The following is a 21,000-nucleotide window of genomic DNA, read 5'->3' as shown; positions in this document are numbered from 1 at the left end:
TTTTTTTTCAAATAAAATCAGATAATATGGATTATCTGATTTCGAGACATAGCTAAACACACAAATAAATTTTCAGACATAATCCCTTAGGAATAATCATTTAAAATTTTACAGCCATTGGTGATTGTGGAATAGATTATGATGAGCTTCCATATGCATGATTCACCTTCAACCTAAAAGGACATATTTATAAAACTGAATTATTGTCAGATGATGTGTGAGGAAAAAAATGAAGAGCATACTTAGTTTCCTACCTGTTTGGTAGCAATGCCAATAGTTTGTTCAACAGCATTATGAGTAGTAAGGCTTGTAGCTGGCTTGCTTGCATTTGATAATACTGCTATGACAGGATTTGTCTCCGCTGTCTCCTGGTCACTACAGCCGGTTACATTATCTGAAACATTGTCACTTGTACTAATCAGTGTTCCTTCAATGACAACACAAGGGGAATCATAGGGATGAGTTAATTCCAAAGTCTTATTGGTGGCAAGTTCTCCTGTCACTTTATCATCTCCAGAGTTAGAAAACTGTGACAGCATCTCCGATGCAACAATCTCCTGCATTGTTTCTGTGTGAACAAACGCAGTGGCTTCATCTGTAATTCCATCAATTGCAATGCTCTCCTCAGTACTGTCAACATGGCAAGAGTCTGTAAGAGTGCTACTGACTGTAAAAAGACTCTGTATAGAGTCATGGGTAATAGTCTGCCAGGTGGCATTTCCTTCATCTCCCCTTGGTGTGGGAGACTGCGGTAGTTGTTGACCACTCCCATCACCAGATAAATTAGAGGTAGGAATTATAATATAGTTAGAACGAGGAAGTATTTTGCGGAATCCTGGAATATCAGCAGGGGGTATACCAGTTGACGCACTTAGTAGCTTATCATTCTGTAGGTAAAACAAAATACGCATTAATTATTTTCATAATAACAAGCACTCAAGATGATGGAAGTCTACAAGAAAAGTGCTGAAAATACCCATCAGGTAGGGCAACATCTGCAGAGAGAGAAAAACCAAAAGTTAACATTTCCAGTTAAAAAAAAACTTTCATCCGACAATCTGTAGATTTGGATTTAATAGCAGTTTGGTTAAATAAAATAAAAAAACCCAAAGAGACACAGTTTCCATTTTTGATAGAAATGATATATTTTACTAATATTAATGACACATTTAACAATGCAAAACATGAAAAAAGCAGCAAAAGTTCACAAGAGAAACATCAGATTGAGAGGTTCACATAACATCATAGGGTAATTGAAGACTAATTAATAGTAGCTGGCTCCAAAGAAGACTGGACTTAGGGGGAAAAAAATAGCATTTTGTTTCTCTTTGATTTGATTCATGTTACTTCAATGAAGCAGTTATTATCTTTAATTTAAAATGTATATTTTTGTTATCACTCAGAGGGTGGTGCGTGGGTGGAACGAGCAGCCAAAGAAAGTGGTGGATGCTGTCTGATTTTAACTTTTAAGATAAGTTTTGATAAGTACCTGGATTGGGGGGAGGGGTGGTATTGGGAGGAGGGCTATGGACCAGTTGTGGGTTGTTGAGACTAGGCAGAATAATAGTCCAGCATGAAGTAGATGGACTGAAGGATCTGGTTTTGTGCTGTAATACTCAATGGCTAAGTAAACCAGAGCTTTGTTTTGGTGCGCTAATATCAAAGTAGAGAAATAATTTCTCAATTCTGCTCATAGTGAATTAATAGAAAATGTTCCAAAACAAGGGTTCTAAATTACAATTCTTGAGCCAAATTGCTTCAATATATTGCTTACTGACATAAATGAAGGTGGATGAAGTTATCACAAGTCTTTATCTCATACTGGAAAGGCCTTATGCCAAACATTGTTGCAACACGATAGAAACTACAACATCAGAACTCTTCATTGCTTGAAGTACAATTTGTATATCACTACACGGTGCCAATCAGAAGTTTTCATTTAAATTTCCATCACCAGATAAATTTGAGGTAGTGTTACAATATAGATGAAAGGAAGAATTATATTTTGCAGAATCCTAAGCTCAATGCAAGTTCCTCGCTGAGATTTCATCCTTTAGCTTCTGCACTGAGACAACTTCTCCCTCCTGACTTCAAAATAAAATTACATATTGAAACATATCACCTGAAATGATCTTTATTTTATATTCTCATCTCTTTGGTATCTTATCTGATTCACCATCACAATCATCATTGGATCACTTGAGTCCCTTTGAACATTGAAGCTTTGATCAATGACCCAGGACATAACAGATCAAACTTTTCCCTCTATCACCTGGTGCATGTATTCAAAAAATGCATTTACAGATGATACATCTTTAAAAGTCAACAATCAATTCCTTAAAAGACTAGTTTTAGATTTCATGAAATACAATGGATTCTGGTTAATTGGGGCACATTGGGACCCATACATTTTCGCCCAATTAAGCAGCTGCTCAAATTAGCCAAAGTTTCATGGAAGTAGTTAAAATATACAACAGACAAACTTGCTTATCTGAGTTACAAATTACATATTTAAATGAAATACAGAACAAATTAGAACACTACTAATACTGTGAAATTATTCCTAATAGTTACCGACAGAGGAATTCATCAGTGTATATTGCTGTGTTCTTTTGATTGACCATAAATGAACAAAATCAACACAAGCACCTAGTGCAGTTAATGACATCTGCCTTCATACAACGCTTTCCTAAAATCTTTGTTTTCATTGTAAAATTCAACATGACTGTCGATACTTCAAATTCTTCATAGTTCCTAACCTGAAGTAGTGAAATCATTTTATTTTCTCTCCCAATTGTTTCTGGCATCCCCAACCCTGAATGCTTGAAATCGTTGGGAGCAAAACAGCTCTGAAATCGTCTTACTGCTTATTTCTCGCCAACTATCAGTGACAAAAATAACTGTTTTTTGAACACACACTCAACAGATGCACTAATCATGGTGTAGAGTCTAACAGCCACACGATGTGCACACAACTGATGCTAGTTAGAAACAATCTTCAATCCTGTCGCAATTAAGCAGCATAGTGCCCCGAATTAACAAAGGGAATCCCAGCTTTTTTCCGTTGATTAGTTTTTTTTTCTTTAAGAGTTGTCCCAAACAAGCAGCTGCCCCACTTAACTGATAAACCAATTAACTAGATAGAATCCACAGTAGCCTGAAAGATTTCTTAAATAATGTATTTTTTTTCCGCAGGTAAGAAAAACTCTTTTACCGGATCTATTCCTTCTTTTTCCAGCTTTGCTCTTTCAAGATAAATACTCTTCTCGGCAACACTGAGACGCCTCCAGCTTTCACTGATTTTCTTATTTATCTCAGACCGTGGCAAATTAGGGTAGTCTTGTTGTACTTTTAAGTGAGTATCATAATAGTACAGCAAATAAGCTGGCCTAAAACACAAAAGGAAATATTTTTTAAAAACACAATCTTGCATGTAAATGCTCACAGAAATGCATCTTGGTATTGTAAAGAACATGTAAATTTTGGAAAATCTGCAACTCAGCCTCAGAAAGATCAAATCATTATGTCACAAGTGAAAATAGAGAGAAAAATTTAAAAATAATAAATCTGTGTGTCATACAAAAAATATGTATTTTATGGATTTCTTTCAAGAGACAAAATATATTACTCTGCTGTCTTTTTTGTTAATCTCAGCTGAATCGCATACCCATAAAGTAGGTAGACATCTCAGCTGCAACTTGCTTGTTCAGCAAATTAAGGCTTGCCCTTGAGACTTTTCTACTTTCCATGATTCAGCTTCTTAGAGGATAAGCTTGCCAGGAAATATGAGGCACGTGATTTATGACTGAAGATAATGGTTTGGTCGTGTAGCAACAAAAACCTTTGTTTAGAGAAAAAAAATCAGCCTTTTTTTTATCTATATACACATTCCAAATGATTAGTTTCACAAACATAACTATCAAAAGTACTTTAAATTTCTACAAGCCTTCCCTGTTTGTCAAGCTGTATAATACATCTTACTCATGTTTGAATTGCTATTCCATCCAATATGCTCGCTCTCAGAAAGTATCCACTAAGTCTCAATCCACTTCATTTATTCCTTAAAATACTCATGCACTACTTTTTAAAATTTTGTATATGAATTTCGTAACTACCAATGCTTGTGGTAGGCTATTTGACATCAGATCAAAACTTATACACTGTAGTTTTAGATGAGACTCTAGGTCAAGGTCTTTTTGTGGGCTTTTGCTTTGCTTGCATGGTTTGGAGGGGGGGTTGCTGTCAGTGCTTCTGCTAGTGCAAGTGGGGGAGGGAAGTCAATGTTTCTGCTGATGCTTGTGCATGGGGGGCTTGGCGTTCTTGATGTTACTACTATTCATTCTTTGGAGGTTTCTTGTTTTGTGGCTGTTTCTGTGAAGAGTAAGAATTTCAGGTTGTATACTGTATACACTCTTTGATATTAAATCAAACCTTTTGAACCATTTGAACTTTATATTAAATAAATGTTTGCAATCCCTTCCCTTCACCTTACAGCTTCTAATTACTTCCTGGTAAAAATGGTCTCTCTCACTATCTATCTAACAGCCTAACAATTAAACCTTTCATTCTAAAGGGCATCCTGATCTTCCTTTAAGCATCACACACGAAATGCTGAAGGAACTCAGCAAGTCAGGAAGCATCAATGGAGCGGATGTTTCGGGCCAAGAACTTTCAGGACTGGAAAGAAAGGGACAAGTTTCAGCCCAAAATGTCATTTATTTATTCCTCTCCATAGATGCTGCCTGACTTGCTGAGTTCCCCCAGCAGTGTGTTGCTCAAGATTTCCAGCATCTGCAGAATCTTCTGTGTTTAAGATCTTCCCTTAAATCTTCTTTGTTCTAATGAAAAGAGCTGGTTTTCAGAGTCTCCTTTCATTAATCTCTCTTCTCTCAATTGGTCCCTCTTGCACCATCATTATCCTGCCTAAAATGTACTAAAATTTGGGTTTAAATGATTCTATAAATTTAGCACAGGTGCCTTCTCTGTTATATCTTAGATTGCCAAAATCCCAGAGACATCATGCGTTTATGTATTCAAAGATTTGCATATTAGGATATATGTTACTCATCTGCTCTATTCCTCTTAAATTTTCAGAGTCATAGGTAGCAACATAATGGAATTAAGCTCTTTGGGCACCAATTCAGTGCTGACTATTAACCATCCATTCTGTATACACAACCAGTCGCTGGTAAGATGGCAGCATGTATAGATGCAGTCCAACCAAAGATGCAATTGTTCATGCTTGCAAGACACTACTGGATGTTAAGAACACCAGATACTGTAGGTCTGTACCACTAGTGAGTTGATGGATAGCAATAAAGATGGACTTGTTGTGCACCGAGCTGCAGCCTGCTTCAACCACCCAGGAAAGAGGGCATCAGTGGTGGTGCAGAATCCAGTGGACATTGTGGGATCTTTTTGTTGTGATTGCAAGACCCTGTTGGGCATTGGTAATGTGGAATACTGCAAGCCTGATTCACTGGTTCATTGGAGAGACCGACTGCCACGCATCTCTCCAATGAGCCAGTGAATTGGACTATAATATAAAAGCAAGGATATAATGCTGAAAATTTATAAGGCATTTGTTAGACCATATCTGGAGTATTGACAGCAATACTGCGTGGTGAACCTCTGGAATTTATTGCCACAGAAAACTGTGAAGGCCAAGTCATTGAGTATATTTAAAGTGGAGATTAATAGGTTCTTACCTAGTAATGATGACAGAAGAATGGGGTTGAAAGGGAAAATAAATCAACCATGATCAAATGGGAGACTTGATGGGCTGAATGGCCTAACTCTGTTCCTACGTCTTATGGTGTTATACAAAAATTGAAAGGAGAAAATTTAAAAGATAAACATATGGAACACATTGAACAAATATTGACAGCACACAATTCTCTATGCAGGGAGTAGTACTTCAATGTTTCCTCCAATCAACAGAGTTAAATCAATGAACAAAGTAACAGTTAGAACTAGTACATTTGAAATATGCAAGACTTCAGGTAATGAATACTTCTTTCGTTTGTGACAAATAAGATTATATGATATATATGTACAGTATCTGAAATAGATCTTATGGAAATGTTTGTTTGATGATGAACTTCAATAAAAATAAATTACATTGAAAAAAAAAGAGAAAATGTTTTTCTTGTTACCTGGGCTTCTTGCCTTTTTTACTTCCATCATCACTTTGATCTTTCCATTTCTTTTTCTTTTTGGGCTGGAAGCTTTTTGTGTAGCTGTAGCAGCCTTCAATTTCTTCTGTTACTAATGTTATCTCTGCTCCATCATATGGGGCATCCATTCCTTCAGGTAAAAATTGGAATGATTAATAACACAGTGCTCTAAGCAGAGAAATATAAGCATGTGCAAGTAAACAACACACTTGTCAAAGTTGGAACCAAAAGTTACAATCAGGAAAACATGAAGCAATTATGTTTTCATTATGTTATAGTTGCAAGGTACAACAGGTAAATATTTTGTATTTAATAGAGCCAGAGTCCAAGAGCACTGCAGCACAGAATTAGGCTCCTCAACCCATCTCTAGTCTGCAGCATACTAGGAACAAATGATGCATTACAATTTACACATCTTTTAAATTAACAGACCAAGACTTTCAAATGAAAAACATTGCAAACTTATGAAAAAATTGCAAGGTATGCCTCAGCTAGTAAAATTCTCACCTGGGCTGGTAAGTAGTGGAGAAAAATCTTTTTTTTTAAATTTCAGAAGTATACTTTATTCATGATAAAATCTATAAAGGTAGCAGTGCAAAAAAACTTGTACATTCTTAGTTGAAACATTCAGTAGCGTACTTTTTAGAAGAAACAAATATAGAACAATACCTTTATGTGGCACCCTGGAGTGACGTGCCCTTTACAATGATCAAGGGACATTCCTATCCAATTCAACTCCTCCATGAGAAGTAGGAGGAACCCAGCCTGCAGGCCTTCCCCACAGTGTCTTAACATTGGCTGCAACACATTTCAGTGCATTTCTTAGCACATACATCTGAGCCTGGTCTGTGCCATTCTGCTCCATTCCCTTACAGGCATGACACCATGCTGAAAAATCAACAAGTCACAGGCAGACGAAAGGGCATCTTTCACAGACAACTTTCCTGCAGCACTTGATGTCTCCCTTAGTGTGTCCCTGAGAACGGCCAGGGTCTTCTATTATGCAGTTGCCCAGGCTGAATCAGGATGTGTACCCTTGCATCCGTCTCCACACCCCCTTAATAAATCTAGTCTGCAAAGAGGTGGGTGACCAAGACCCCTGCAGACATCCCAAGGAGAGAGTTGATTGAGGGTAATATGTCAACAGCACAGGAAGGCTTTCACTGAAAGGGCCCTTCTGACCAACAGCCAAGTAAGTCCTTGGTGTCTGTTGGTCAGATGTGGCAATGAGGCATTTTTCCAGATGGTTTGGACCATCTGCTCAGTAAACCACCCTATCATACCGATAACAACAGGAATTCTGCAGATGCTGGAAATTCAAGCAACACACATCAAAGTTGCTGGTGAACGCAGCAGGCCAGCCAGCATCTCTAGGAAGAGGTACAGTCGACGTTTCAGACCGAGACCCTTCGTCTGGACCAACTGAAGGAAGAGCTAGTAAGAGATTTGAAAGTGGGAGGGGGAGGGGGAGATCCAAAATGATAGGAGAAGACAGGGGGAGGGATGGAGCCAAGAGCTGGACAGTTGATTGGCAAAGGGGATATAAGAGGATCATGGGACAGGAGGCCCAGGGAGAAAGACCGGGGGGGAGGGGAACCCAGAGGTTGGGAAAGGGGTATAGTCAGAGGGACAGAGGGAGAAAAAGGAGAGTGAGAGAAAGAATGTGTGTATAAAAATAAATAATGGATGGGGTACGAGGGGGAGGTAGGGCATTAGCGGAAGTTAAAGAAGTCAATGTTCATGCCATCAGGTTGGAGGCTACCCAGACGGAATATAAGGTGTTGTTCCTCCAACCTGTTGTTCCTCCTATATTTACAGTAGAGGAGGCCGTGGATAGACTTGTCAGAATGGGAATGGGATATGGAATTAAAATGTGTGGCCACCGGGAGATCCTGCTTTCTCTGGCGGACAGAGTGTAGGTGTTCAGCAAAGCAGTCTCCCAGTCTGCGTCGGGTCTCGTCAATATATAGAAGGCCACATCGGGAGCACCGGATGCAGTATATCACCCCAGCCGACTCACAGGTGAAGTGTCGCCTCACCTGGAAGGACTGTCTGGGGCTCTGAATGGTGGTAAGGGAGGAAGTGTAAGGGCATGTGTAGCACTTGTTCCGCTTACAAGGATAAGTGCCAGGAGGGAGATCAGTGGGGAGGGATGGGGGGGACGAATGGACAAGGGAGTCATGTAGGGAGCGATCCCTGCTGAAAGCAGGGGGGTGGGGAGGGAAAGATGTGTTTAGTGGTGGGATCCCGTTGGAGGTGGTGGAAGTTACGGAGAATAATATGTTGGACCTGGAGGCTGGTGGGTGGTAGGTGAGGACCAGGGGAACCCTATTCCTAGTGGGGTGGCGGGAGGATGGAGTGAGAGCAGATGTGCGTGAAATGGGGGAGAGTGGGAAGCCCCTTTCTTTAAAAAAGGAGGACATGAAATGAAAAGCCTCATCCTGAGAGCAGATGCAGTGGAGACAGAGGAATTGCGAGAAGAGGATGGCATTTTTGCAAGAGACAGGGTGAGAAGAGGAATAGTCCAGATAGCTGTGAAAGTCAGTAGGCTTATAGTAGACATCAGTGGATAAGCTGTCTCCAGAGATAGAGACAGAAAAATCTAGAAAGGGGAGGGAGGTGTCGAAAATGGACCAGGTAAACTTGAGGGCAAGGTGAAAGTTGGAGGCAAAGTTAATAAAGTCTACGAGTTCTGCATGCGTGCAGGAAGCAGCACCAATGCAGTCGTCGATGTAGCGAAGGAAAAGTGGGGGACAGATACCAGAATATGTACGGAACATAGATTGTTCCACAAACCCAACAAAAAGGCAGGCATAGCTAGGACCCATACGGGTGCCCATAGCTACATCATTAGTTTGGAGGAAGTGGGAGGAGCCAAAGGAGAAATTATTAAGAGTAAGGACTAATTCCGCTAGACGGAGCAGAGTGGTGGTAGAGGGGAACTGATTAGGTCTGGAATCCAAAAAGAAGCGGAGAGCTTTGAGACCTTCCTGATGGGGGATGGAAGTATATAGGGACTGGACACCCATGGTGAAAATAAAGCAGCGGGGGCCAGGGAACTTAAAATCATCGAAAAGTTTAAGAGCGTGAGAAGCGTCACGAACATAGGTAGGAAGGGATTGAACAAGGGGCGATAAAACCGTGTCGAGGTATGCAGAAACGAGTTCGGTGGGGCAGGAGCAAGCTGAGACAATAGGTCTGCCAGGGCAGGCAGGTTTGTGGATCTTGGGTAGGAGGTAGAAACGGGAAGTTGGTAGCAGTGGATGGGAGATCCCCTGAGCGGATAAAGTCGGTGATGGTGTGGGAGACAATGGCCTGGTGCTCCTTAGTGGGGTCACAATCGAGGGGTAAATAAGAGGAGGTATCCGTGAGTTGTCGCTGTGCCTCGGCAAGGTAGAGGTCAGTACGCCAGACTACAACAGCACCCCCCCCCCTTATCAGCGGGTTTAATAGTAAGGCTTTCACCTTAGACGGTTGAAGAAGTTTGGTATGGCTCCCCAAATCCTAAGAACTTTCTACAGGGGCACAATTGAGAGCACCCTGACTGGCTGTATCACTGCCTGGTATGGGAACTGTACTTCCCTCAATCGCAGGACTCTGCAGAGAGTGGTGCAGACAGCCCAGTGCATCTGTAGATGTGAACTTCCCACTATTCAGGACGTTTACAAAGACCGGTGTGTAAAAAGGGTCCGAAGGATCATTGGAGACCCGAGTCACCCCAACCACAAACTGTTCCAGCTGCTAACATGCGGGAAACGGTACCGAAGCATAAAAACCTGACCAACAGGCTTCTTCCACCAGGCCATCAGACTGTTTAATTCATGCTGATGCTACTGTATTTCAATGTTATATTGACTATTCTGCTGTACATAATATTCATTAAAAATTACTATAATTGCACATTGCAGAGTTGAACAGTGACATAACATAAAGATTTTTACTTCTCATGAAGGATGCAAGTAATAAAGTCAATTCAATCTGATCAAAGGCGTTTCCATGGAAGTGATCATTTACAAATAGCAGGTAGTGCAGCAACACCCAGCCCACAAGGTCATGGTGCAATACAGGGGCCAGGCCCACCTTCCACAACACCAAGCACAGATAGAGCCACCACAACACAGTGACACTTGGTGGTGACCTTGCACTGCGGGTCCACACCACCTGATGCAGACGTGCATAAAGGTAGTCATCAGGAGGAGGGCAACACTTCTGCCCCTATTCTAAGGACTTGTGCATCATAATCCATTAAGACTCCTTCATCTTCGATCCCCAGATAAACAGGAAGACTTCCTAAATGATTATCAAGGCAGAGGTGCAGGGAACAGGCCACATCACTATCATTATCATGTGCCACGCCCAGCTTGAGCTTTGACTGCCATGGCCCACACACTCCTGTCTTGGGTCAAGTGGATCAATTCATTGGTATTCATTTCCAGATCTCTGGCTGCTGTCTCCATCATCATTTGTCTTTGTCTTCCTTTTGCTTTCTTCCCTTCAATCTTTCCCATAATTACCGTGCATTCTAACTCCTCTTTCCTAATCACATGCCCAATGAAGTTATGTTGCCTTTTCATGATCTTATACATTATTTCTCTTTTTGTGTTTGCTCTGTTCATGACATCCTTGTTAGATATTTGTTTCATCCATGATATTCTTTGCATCCTCCTCAAAAACCACATCTCTGCTGCTTCAATTCATTTCCTCATGTTACTAGATATTGTCCAACATTCTGAGCCATATAATATAACTGGATAAATGTAACATTTCAGTACTCTGAGGCGGGTTGTCATGCCTAGTTTAGTATTGGTCATTCTCATAAAGGTGTCTTTTGCCATCCCTATTCTTCTTTTGATGTCCATGTCACACCTGCCATCTGATGTCACCCAGCTTCCTAAGGAGCAAAAGTTCTGTACTTGTTTTATGTCTTCCCCGTTTATTCTCAGCCTGCAGATAGGATTCTCCTTTTTGGATATCACCATACATTCTGTCTTTTTGCAATTGATAGTTAGACCCATTTTTGTACATTCTTCAACAACTATATCAATTAACTTTTGTAGTTCTTCCTCCGTACTTACAATTAACACAGTGTCATCCGCATATCTGAAATTATTGATGTTTTCACCGCCAACTTTGATTCCCAAGATGTCTCTCATTTTTTATAATACTGTTTCACTGTACACATTAAATAAATCAGGGGAGAAAACACACCCTTGTCTAACGCCTCTCTTGATTTTTGTAAACTGACTCACGTCTCCATCTATTCTTACACCCTTGCAGGTGCTACCGTTCTGGGTCAGAGCGGCCCTGGGAGCAATGAATGACTAAGGGGTAACTCCACTTTCCCCAAAGCTCTGAAAGTCCCCAATCAGCACCTCATCACTGGCTGCAGTTTACAGTCATACCCAGGACTGGAACAGGCCACACCTGTGCAAAATACAGCAGCCCAGAGAACACACTGCACCTGATAACCAAGTTCTTCTCAGTTATTGATAGAGTGTCGTTTTCACATACGCTATTTTTGACCTTCCAGCCAATCCCTATTAGACACTTCAGGCACTCTGAACCCCAATACATTCAGATAGTCAGACCTGACAGTGAAGTAGACATCGGAATGGTTACCTAAAAGCATGGCTTTGCTCTCCTTGTGGTTAATTTGCCCCCAATACTAACTTAAACTGGTCACAGATACTGAGTAATCTGTGAAGTGACTGTGAATCTGAGCAGAAGATGGTGACATCATTGATGTACAGGGAGGTTTTACCTCGTGTTGGCCTGGTAATCTCACTTCTCAAATGTTCTCATCCTTGCTAATGGACATGGGAAAGTGTTCTATTCAGCAAACACACAGGAAAGGGGAGAGTGGACAAGCTTGCTTGACTTGATGGGGAATCTATCTAAGTTATGCCACCAATTTATTTGAACTGCACCATGGATGTCTGTGTAGAGTACATAAGAAATAGGAGCAGGAGTAGGCCATCTTGCCCCACCATTCAATAAGATCATGGCTGATCTGTCCGTAAACTCAGCTCCATCTACCTGCCTTTTCTCCATAACCCTTAATTCCCTTACTATGCAAAAACCTAGCTAACTGTATCTTAAATATATTTAGTGAAGAAGCCTCAATTGCTTCCCTGGGCAGAGAATTCCACAGATTCACCACTCTCTGGGAAAAACAGTTTCTCCTCATCTCCATCCTAAATCTTCTCTCCTGAATCCTGAGGCAATGTCCCCTAGTTCTAGTCTCACCTACCAATGGAAACAACTTCCCTACTTCTATCTTATCTATCCCTTTTAAAATTTTGTATATTTCTATAAGATCCCCTCTCATTCTTCTGAACTCCAGAAAGTATAGTCCCAGGCGACTCAATCTCTCCTCATAGGTTAACCCCTTCATCCCTGGAATCAACCTGGTGAACCTTCTCTGCACTGCCTCCAAAGCCAGTATCTCCTTCCTCAAGTATGGAGACCAGAACTGCACACAGTACTCCAGCTGTGGCCTCACCAGTACCCTGTATAGTTGCAGCATGACCTCCCTGCTATTGAATTCAATCCCAGCAATAAAGGCCAACATTCCGTTTGCCTTCTTAATAACCTGTTATACCTGCAAGCCAACTTTTTGCAATTCATGAACAAGCACTCACAAGTCCCTCTGCACAACAGTATGCTGCAATCTTTCACCATTTAAATAATAATCTGCTCTTCTATTATTCTTTCCAAAGTGGATGATCTCACATTTACCAACGTTGTATTCCATCTGCCAGACCTTGGCCCACTCACTTAACCTATCTATATCCCCCTGCAGACTCTCCACATCCTCTGTACAATTTGCTTTTCCACTCAGTTTAGTGTCACCAGCAAATTTTGCTACATTACACTCAGTCCCCTCTTCCAAATCATCAATGTAAATGGTAAACAGCTGCGGGTCCAGCACCGACCCCTGTGGTAGCCCACTCACCACAGACTGCCACCAGAGAAACACTCATTTATACCAACTGTCTGCCTTCTATTGGTTAACCAATCCACTATCCATGCCAATACACTTCCTCCAACTCCACGCATCCGTATCTTATTTATAAGTCTCTTGTGCAGCATCTTATTGAATGCCTTCTGGAAATCCAAGTACAGTATACAACATCCACCTGTTCCCCTCTATCCACTGTACTCATTATGTCCTCAAAGAGCTCCAGTAAGTTTGTCAAACAGGACCTGCCCTTTCTGAATCCATGCTGTGTCTGTCTAATGGAACCACTTCTTTCTAAATGTTTTGTTACTTTTTCCTTAACGACAGCTTCAAGCATTTTCCCGACTACAGATGTTAAGCTAACTGGCCTATAGTTGCCCGTCTTTTGCCTACATCCTTTTTAAAAAAGTGGCGTGACATTTACTGTCTTCCAATCCGCCGGGTCCTGCCCAGAGTCTAGAGAGTTTTGATAGGTAATTACCAACACGTCTACTATAACTTCCGCCAATTCCTTCAGCACCCTGGGATGCATCCCATCAGGACCAGGGGACTTATCTACCTTCAGGCCCTCTAGTTTGCTCATCACTATCTCTTTAGTGACAGTGATTTTATCGAGGTCCTCAAACCCATTTCGTCCGTAACATCATTCTTTGGCATACTAGACGTATCCTCCACCATGAAGACTGACACAAAATAGTTGTTCAATGCCTCAGTCATTTCCTTATCACCCAATATCAATTTCCCCTTCTTGTCTTCCAAGGGACCTACGTTGACTTTAGCCACCCTCTCCCGCTTTATATATTTATAAAAACTTTTGCTATCTGTTTTTATATTTTGTGATAATTTACTTTCATACTCTATCTTCCCTTTCCTTATTTCTTGTTTAGTTGTTCTCTGTTGCTTCTTAAAGTTTTCCCAATCCTCCAGTCTCCCACTACTCTTTGTGACTTTGTACATGGGCTTTCAATTTGATACCATCTTCTATTTCCTTAGTTATCCAAGGCTGGCTCTCCCCACACTTACTGCCCTTACTTTTGACTGGAATATATGTTTGTTGAGTATTGCGAGAAATCTCTTTGAAAGTATTCCACTGTTCCTCAACTGTCCTACCAAATAGCCTGTGCTCCCAATCCACGTTAGCTAACTCCTCCTTCATCCCATTGTAGTCTCCCATGTTCAATCATAATACACTAGTTTGATCCCACCCCTTATTCCCTCCCCTAAATCCATTTGAAGAGCACTGCTGTCATCTACATGTGTGATATCCTATCAAAGGCCTTCTCCTGGTTCAAGCTGACTAGGCAGCCATCCACCCCCCATGTTCTGCACATAGGCAAAGATATCCTTGAGCAGCGCAAGGCTGTCAGCAATTTTTCTACCAAGCACAGTACAGGTTTGGTCTGGGTGAATCACCGTTCCACAACAGACTTGACCCGGTTGGAAAAGATCTTATAGTCCACATTCAACTGTGAAATGTGCCTCCTGTTTCTGATGTCCTCCCTCTTCCCTTTCTGCTTGAGGCGTGAGGTATAATGAGGGTAATGTTGCCTTTCTTCACGGAGTCTGACACGCTGCCTGCCAGAGGCATAGACTTCCAGCAGATCTGGGCCAATCCTGTACACAGGCATGAGTACAACTCTACCGGTAAGCTGTAGCTTCTGCAAATTTTATTCATGCCAATAAAACAGATGAAGCCAATCAACGACTAATCCAGACTCTGCTTACTCTTATCTCGGAACTCCATGACAGAGGTCAGGAAAACCTGGAAGGCTGTCTTGTGGTCTTACTGTCATACCGACTAGAATAAATGGATCTACAGCTGTTCAGAATATCTGTCTGCGAGGATGTTGTTAAGCCATCCTCTTCCTTAAGACCATGGATCAAAGAGATCCCCAAGTGAACTTTTTGGAAGAAGTATGAGCGCATCACATCCTGCTCCAAAAAGCAGACTAAGATGATCTTGGAGGATTCTGCTCTTTATCTCTTTCACAATCACCCTCCTCGAGTGCAGAAGCAAAAGTTGCTGCAAGTCTGTCTGAAGTTAGCTTATTCCTTCTTGCCCCATCCAGCACCTTTGAAGAGGTTCTCTTTCATTGCTTCCCACAAGTAAATTGGAGAGACAAAGAGCAGGCTTCACTGTTCACCAACCTGCGTAATCCTTCTAGTTCCTCCATGTCCTCTGGAATCAGTAGTTTCACATTCAACCCCCATGTCCCCTGCCTGCCTTCTGTTTGCCCTGTAGGTGACTAGGGGATACAAATCACATTCCAGAAATACAGTGGTCAATACAGAAAATGGAGTACGAGCAGGCTAGGTATTGTCGAAAGTGTCACCTTTCAGATGTAGCATTAAATTGAGCCACATTTATTTTCTTAGGTAGACTTGAAATATCACACAGCAACACATTAACATCATGGTATTCTATTGCAGAGTGTTGACCACTATGTATTCCTCAAACAAATTGGTCATTGTTATGGGAATTTGTCTGTGGCAGCACTTATAGAACAATAACATGGCTATAAACTAAGTTCAGTGACAATTAAAAAACAAAATTGGGACAACTTGGGGCCTGGCAAGAAGGAAATGCATGTTTCATTCTTTAATGTACTACAGAGAGACTCACAATTGTACTGTTTAATCTCTCCATCAGGATGAGAACAATGAAATGATGTCAACATTTTTGAACTAGAATCATTTTAGGCTAATTGAAGAGAGAGAAAGAGAATGACTGAGGAAGAAGAATTTAAGGCAATAGATAAATTAGCCGACCAAAGATAGTACATATGGTATAACTAATTCCCAAGAAATACTGTGAAATCATTTCAAATCCCAAATCACAGCAATAGTTCTGTATTCATTAAATTATCACCTGGATATTTTACGGCTGCCATTAATTGAATACAATTACCATGGAAACAGCACCAAATAAATGCTCTTGCTCAAAGGTCTTCCTTCCATCCATTCTCTGGGGGGAAAAACCTCATTTTCCAGTATCTTAAAATGTTTTTCCTTTATCTGTCTTCACAATTTATAGGGATGACATGCTACCTTAATGTTGATCTTGAATTTCAGCAAGCAAAAGAGGAAAAAACATATATGCTGCTTTGATCAGACATTCCCTGCCCTGATACTTTCATTACTGATCATTGTGAGTTAGATGAAGAGAAATTATTATTGAGATATGGAGTACATTCTTAGGATCTTTGCATAATTTTCAAAAATCTTCAATATTTAATCTAACTAAAGTGCTCTGAAGAAACAATACCACTACCACATTGACTGTTCAGATAAAGTGAGTACTGGTCCTACTTCAATGCACGCAAGATAAAGTTGATTGGTGTAGATCTTTCACTATCAGCTTAATCTCATTGGAAATTAATATGGATTAAACTTCCTCTTGGGACCAAGAACATTCAAGTGAAGTACTTCCCCCTTTCTAGGCTGTAATTGTTTACTGTCCATGCCACAGTAATTCAGCAAATTAGACTTCTTGTAACTCTAAGCCTAGCAAAGTGACACAGGGTTCCTTTCCCTGACCTAGAACTACTTCAGTTATGCAACATGTATCAAATTAGGTCTCCTCAGGTAAGTTTTATTTAAGTATGTACATACTTTATAGCTATTGTATTCTACGATGTTTTCATGACACTTTGCTCCTGCTACCATCACATTTTCATTAAATGGACGACCACCCATCTTTCTTTCCCAAATGTCATGTTACATAATATCATTAAGGGTTCTTTCCTCATGTTGCAGCGATGTCCTGCAAATGTGCAGGCTTACTCCCTCACCTTCATCTAACTGAAAAGTACCACCCTATCTCCAACTTCTTTCCTGTACATTATTTTATAGAATTGTTTTTATGTAGTGTTTTTAATGCTGTATTGGATCCAGAGTAACAATAATTTCATTCCCCTTTATGCTCCTGTACTGAAGAATGACAATAAATGACCTTGAATTAAATACTCCTTTCCTCACAGCGCTTTCTCACGAGAGCTGCAATTCTTGCCCCTTTCCCACCGTCCAGAGAACAGAAACAGGCCATTTGACTCACTTATTCATGCCAATCTGGGTGTTGGCCTGAGCTAATCCCATTTGTCTGCATTTGACCCATATCCCTCTAAATCACGGGTTTCCAACCTTTTTGATGCCATGGACCAATACCACTAAGCAAGGGGTCCGTGGAGCCTGGGCTGGGAACTCCTGCTCTATGTATACATCTTGCCCTTTTAAATCTCTTCCCTTTCACATTAAACCCATGCCCTTTAGCTTTAGGCTCCCCACCTTGGATAAAAGACTCCTGCCAGGTGAAACAGAAGGTCACTTTTACAGTTCTTTCAATCTCATCTATTGCATTTGGGATACATTATGAAAACTAACCACAGAGTCAGATTGGTTGGCTGACAGCTTTGCAGAACTTCTGTTTAATGTGCAAGGGTGACACTTCCAGCCTCCCATCACTTTAATTCTCCACCTCAATATAATCTGCGTCTTCAATCACCTATATTGCCCAGGGTCGTATGCGGTGACACATGTACTTTGATAATAAATTTACTTTGAACTCTGTTCCAATGACGCCCAACACAAACACGACGAACAGAATTGTCCATTTGCGTGAACCTCTGTTGTCAGGACTAATATTTAAAATAAGGCACACATCCATTTTTAAACCATTCCATTGATGAGACTGTAAATCATTATCAATTCGTTCCCTTCTCATTTCTATCCCCAACTGCTATTTACAATAATCACCATGATAGTGTAATGGTTGGCACAATGCTAGTACAGCTTGGTGAGTTGGAGATCAGAGATCAATCCTGGTGTCCTCTGTAAGACGTTCGTACATCCTTCCCAGGGAGTGTTTGGGTTTTCTCCAGGTGCTCCAGATTCCTCCCACAGCCCAAAACTGCACGGGTTAATAGGTCATTGAAAACTCTCCTGTGATTAGACTCGGGGTGAATTGGGGGTTGCTGGGTGGCACGACACAAAGGCCCAGAAAGGCCTATTCCATACTGTATCTCTAAATAAGTAAAATGATTTTGGTCCGCACACTATTAGATAGGTCTCCAGCTCCTTCATTTTCTAGTTCTGATAAAGTCAATGACCAAAAACATTGACGCAGTTTCCCATTGACAATGCTTGATCTGGGTGTTTTCAATATTTTATGTTTTGGGCTAACAGCTGAAATATGCAGAGATTACTTTGAGGTAGGATTCTGTAGTTTAGAAGATGGTGGACTTAAATGAAACATACAATATTTTGGCAAACTATCTCATGGTAGACATGGGATGGAAGTTTTATCTTGATATAGAACTAGAAGTCACTGTTTTCAAACAAGGATTGCCCATTTAAGACCATAAGCCAACCTAAGAGCAGAATTAACCTATTTGGCCCATCGAGTCTGCTCTGCCATTTCATTTTGGCTGATCCATTTCCCTCTCAACTCCCTTCTTCTGCCTTCTCCCCATAACCTTTCACGCTCCAACTAATCAAGAACCTCAGATGGTGATGAGAACCCATGCCCATGATAGACTGATTGGTTGAGCAGGGTCACAAAAACCACCTTGCACTCAACATCAGCAAGACCAAGTGAAAGTCAGAAAAACACACACCAGTCCTCATCTTAGGGGTCCGCAGTAGAAAAAGGTAAGCAGCTTCAAGTTCCTTGCTGCCAACATCTCAGAGAATCTATCTTGAGCTCAACTCATTAACGCAATCACAAAGGCGGCACACCAGCAGCTCTACTTTATTAAGAGTTTGATGAGATTTGGTATGTTACTAAAGACTCTTGCAAATTTCTCCAGACGTCCAGCAGAGGATTTCGACTGGCTGTATCACAGCGTGTTATGGCGACTCCAACGGCAAGACAGCAAGAGGCTGTAGACCCAGTCAGTTTCATCACAGGCACAACCTTCCCCACCATCAAGAACATCTTCAAGAGTCAGCAACCTCCACCATCTGGTACATGCTCTGTTTGCATTCTACCATCAGGAAGGAAGTAAAGGAGCCTGCAAACCTGCACTCAAATGTCTTAAGAACAACTTCTTCCTTCTGCCATCAGATTTCTCAATGGCCCGTGAATTATTCATCTATAGCACTATTTATTTTCCAACTAACAATATTTTTATGGCTTGCACAGTACTACTCCCTAACACATCAAGACGTATGTCAGTGATAATAAATCCGTTTCTAATTTTCTCTCCAATAGAGTAGGAGAGTGGTGATAAGGGGTGAAAAGACACAGTTAACAGTGGTTACTCTTCCTTCTCGTAGGATGAATACTCAAATACTAAAGGCTCATTTCATCATTGCAATCCAGATGCAGGGCCTTGACCTGAATCGTTGACTGCCCAATTATTCCCGCAAATACTGTCTGATCTGCTGAGTTCTTCCAGCGTTGTCATTCATCAGTGCAACTTGAGAAGTTTCCCTGAGGCCACACAGCTGGGGAATTCTCTCTTACCCTAGGCTAATATATCTAGCATAACCCCCACCCCACAAGATGCTGAACCCCGATACTCCCTTCCCCCTACTTTTGCTTGCTGACGTTCCTATGGTCCCTCCTTTCCTGGAGACTGCAGATGCAGGAATTTAAAGCAAGTATCAATTTGCTGGATGAACTCTGCGGGACAGGCAACATCTACGGGGACGGGAAGGTCGTCGTTTCGGGTCCAGAGACTGTATTAATTAATTTCCCCAGGGGTTTATCTGTCTGCTCCGTTCTCCCTGGTCAGCCTACCGATCGTAGAGGGCTCGGCAGCAACCACCCCTCTCCTTTCCCCTTCCCGCTACCGCCACTTCGGTCTCTCTGCTGCTCACTTACTGACAAACGCACAGCCCGGTGGCCAATGAGAGCCCGCCTTATTGTCCTGTGTCTCTGCCAACGCTGCCCATACCGGGGTGTGGAAGGGAGGGGGAAAGTCCTGGCAAATTCACCACCCCCGCGGCTGACCAGCATTAATACCCACGACAGCGGGCACTTCGAGTGTCCGTCTTTCTGATTCGCCTTACCGGGCCTTTTTGTCAAAGGTTTTGCATTCCAGTTCCGTACCCTCTCGGCTCCAAAAAAACAAAATGGCGCCGTTGCTACGTTGCAATTCGCCAATCCGAACGCGGCGTCAATTTGCCTTTGGTGGTGGTTAGCCTATCGGCGTTGTCGTTTTAAGCACGTGGAGACACGACTGGAGGACGCTGGATTCCCTGTGCTGAACCTACTGCGCATGCGCGTCATCCGGAAGTAATGTCGCCGGAATTGCTGATGTGAGCTGCAGTAGGAACTACAAAACTCCTTGTGTACAGTTGGCAAGATGAGCCTAATTCTGACAAAAAACAAGCATTGCAGAGACGATAACCCTTGAAAGGCAGGCGTGTGGGTAGGAAAGGTTTAGGAGGACCACACAAAGGTACTTGAGGAACTCAGTTGGTCAAACAGTATCTATGGAGAGAAATGGACGTTGACTCAGATACATTCTCGTCCATGTGCAGGGTCTCGGCCCAAACTGTTGACTGTCCATTTTCCAGTCGAGAATCTGCTGACTTGCGGAGTTATTCAGCTCCTCTGTGCGTTGCTCCTAATTCGTCGGATCTTTAAAAGTCTCTTGTGCTTCTAAGGTTTAGAGGGATAAGGTACTATTTTGGTTGGGACGGGCCGATTAAGCCATTGCATTCATTGTTCACAATAAACCTTATCGAAATATTGCAGTTAAGCAGGTGAAGGTTAACAGTCCAGTTGAATGGACTCAGCCTGAAATGCCTGACAATTTCCCTTGACAGCTGCTGTTTGACTTCCTGGCATCTTTCAGCAGTTTTTTCTCTCCAGGTCCCAGCATTTGCAATCTCTTATGTCTCCAGCAAAAGGTTGTT

At 41.8% G+C, this 21,000-nt stretch overlaps 1 protein-coding gene across 3 annotated transcripts in view; it reads right to left on the bottom strand.

The window, feature by feature from the left end:
- hmgxb3 (HMG box domain containing 3) overlaps positions 1 to 20,220 on the bottom strand; it is a 99,997-nt gene extending 79,777 nt beyond the window's left edge. Inside the window, exons 1-4 of one of the 3 annotated variants that reach the window (XM_063053168.1) lie at positions 20,149 to 20,220; positions 6,156 to 6,306; positions 3,215 to 3,389; positions 255 to 887 (exon numbers count right to left, since the gene is read on the bottom strand). In XM_063053168.1, coding sequence (XP_062909238.1) covers positions 255 to 887; positions 3,215 to 3,389; positions 6,156 to 6,304 — 957 coding nt within the window. In that variant the 5' untranslated portion in view covers positions 6,305 to 6,306; positions 20,149 to 20,220. Of the gene's footprint in view, positions 1 to 254; positions 888 to 3,214; positions 3,390 to 6,155; positions 6,307 to 18,749; positions 18,829 to 20,148 lie in introns of those variants that run through there. The other 2 variants (XM_063053166.1, XM_063053167.1) reach the window with 2 other exon arrangements.
- Between the last annotated feature and the right edge of the window lie 780 nt (positions 20,221 to 21,000).

This window comes from Mobula hypostoma, chromosome 7 (genome assembly GCF_963921235.1).
Source record: "Mobula hypostoma chromosome 7, sMobHyp1.1, whole genome shotgun sequence".
Taxonomy (NCBI): domain Eukaryota; kingdom Metazoa; phylum Chordata; class Chondrichthyes; order Myliobatiformes; family Myliobatidae; genus Mobula; species Mobula hypostoma.
The sequence above is the reverse complement of the archived record's forward strand: the minus strand, read 5'-3'. Positions and strand labels throughout refer to the sequence as shown.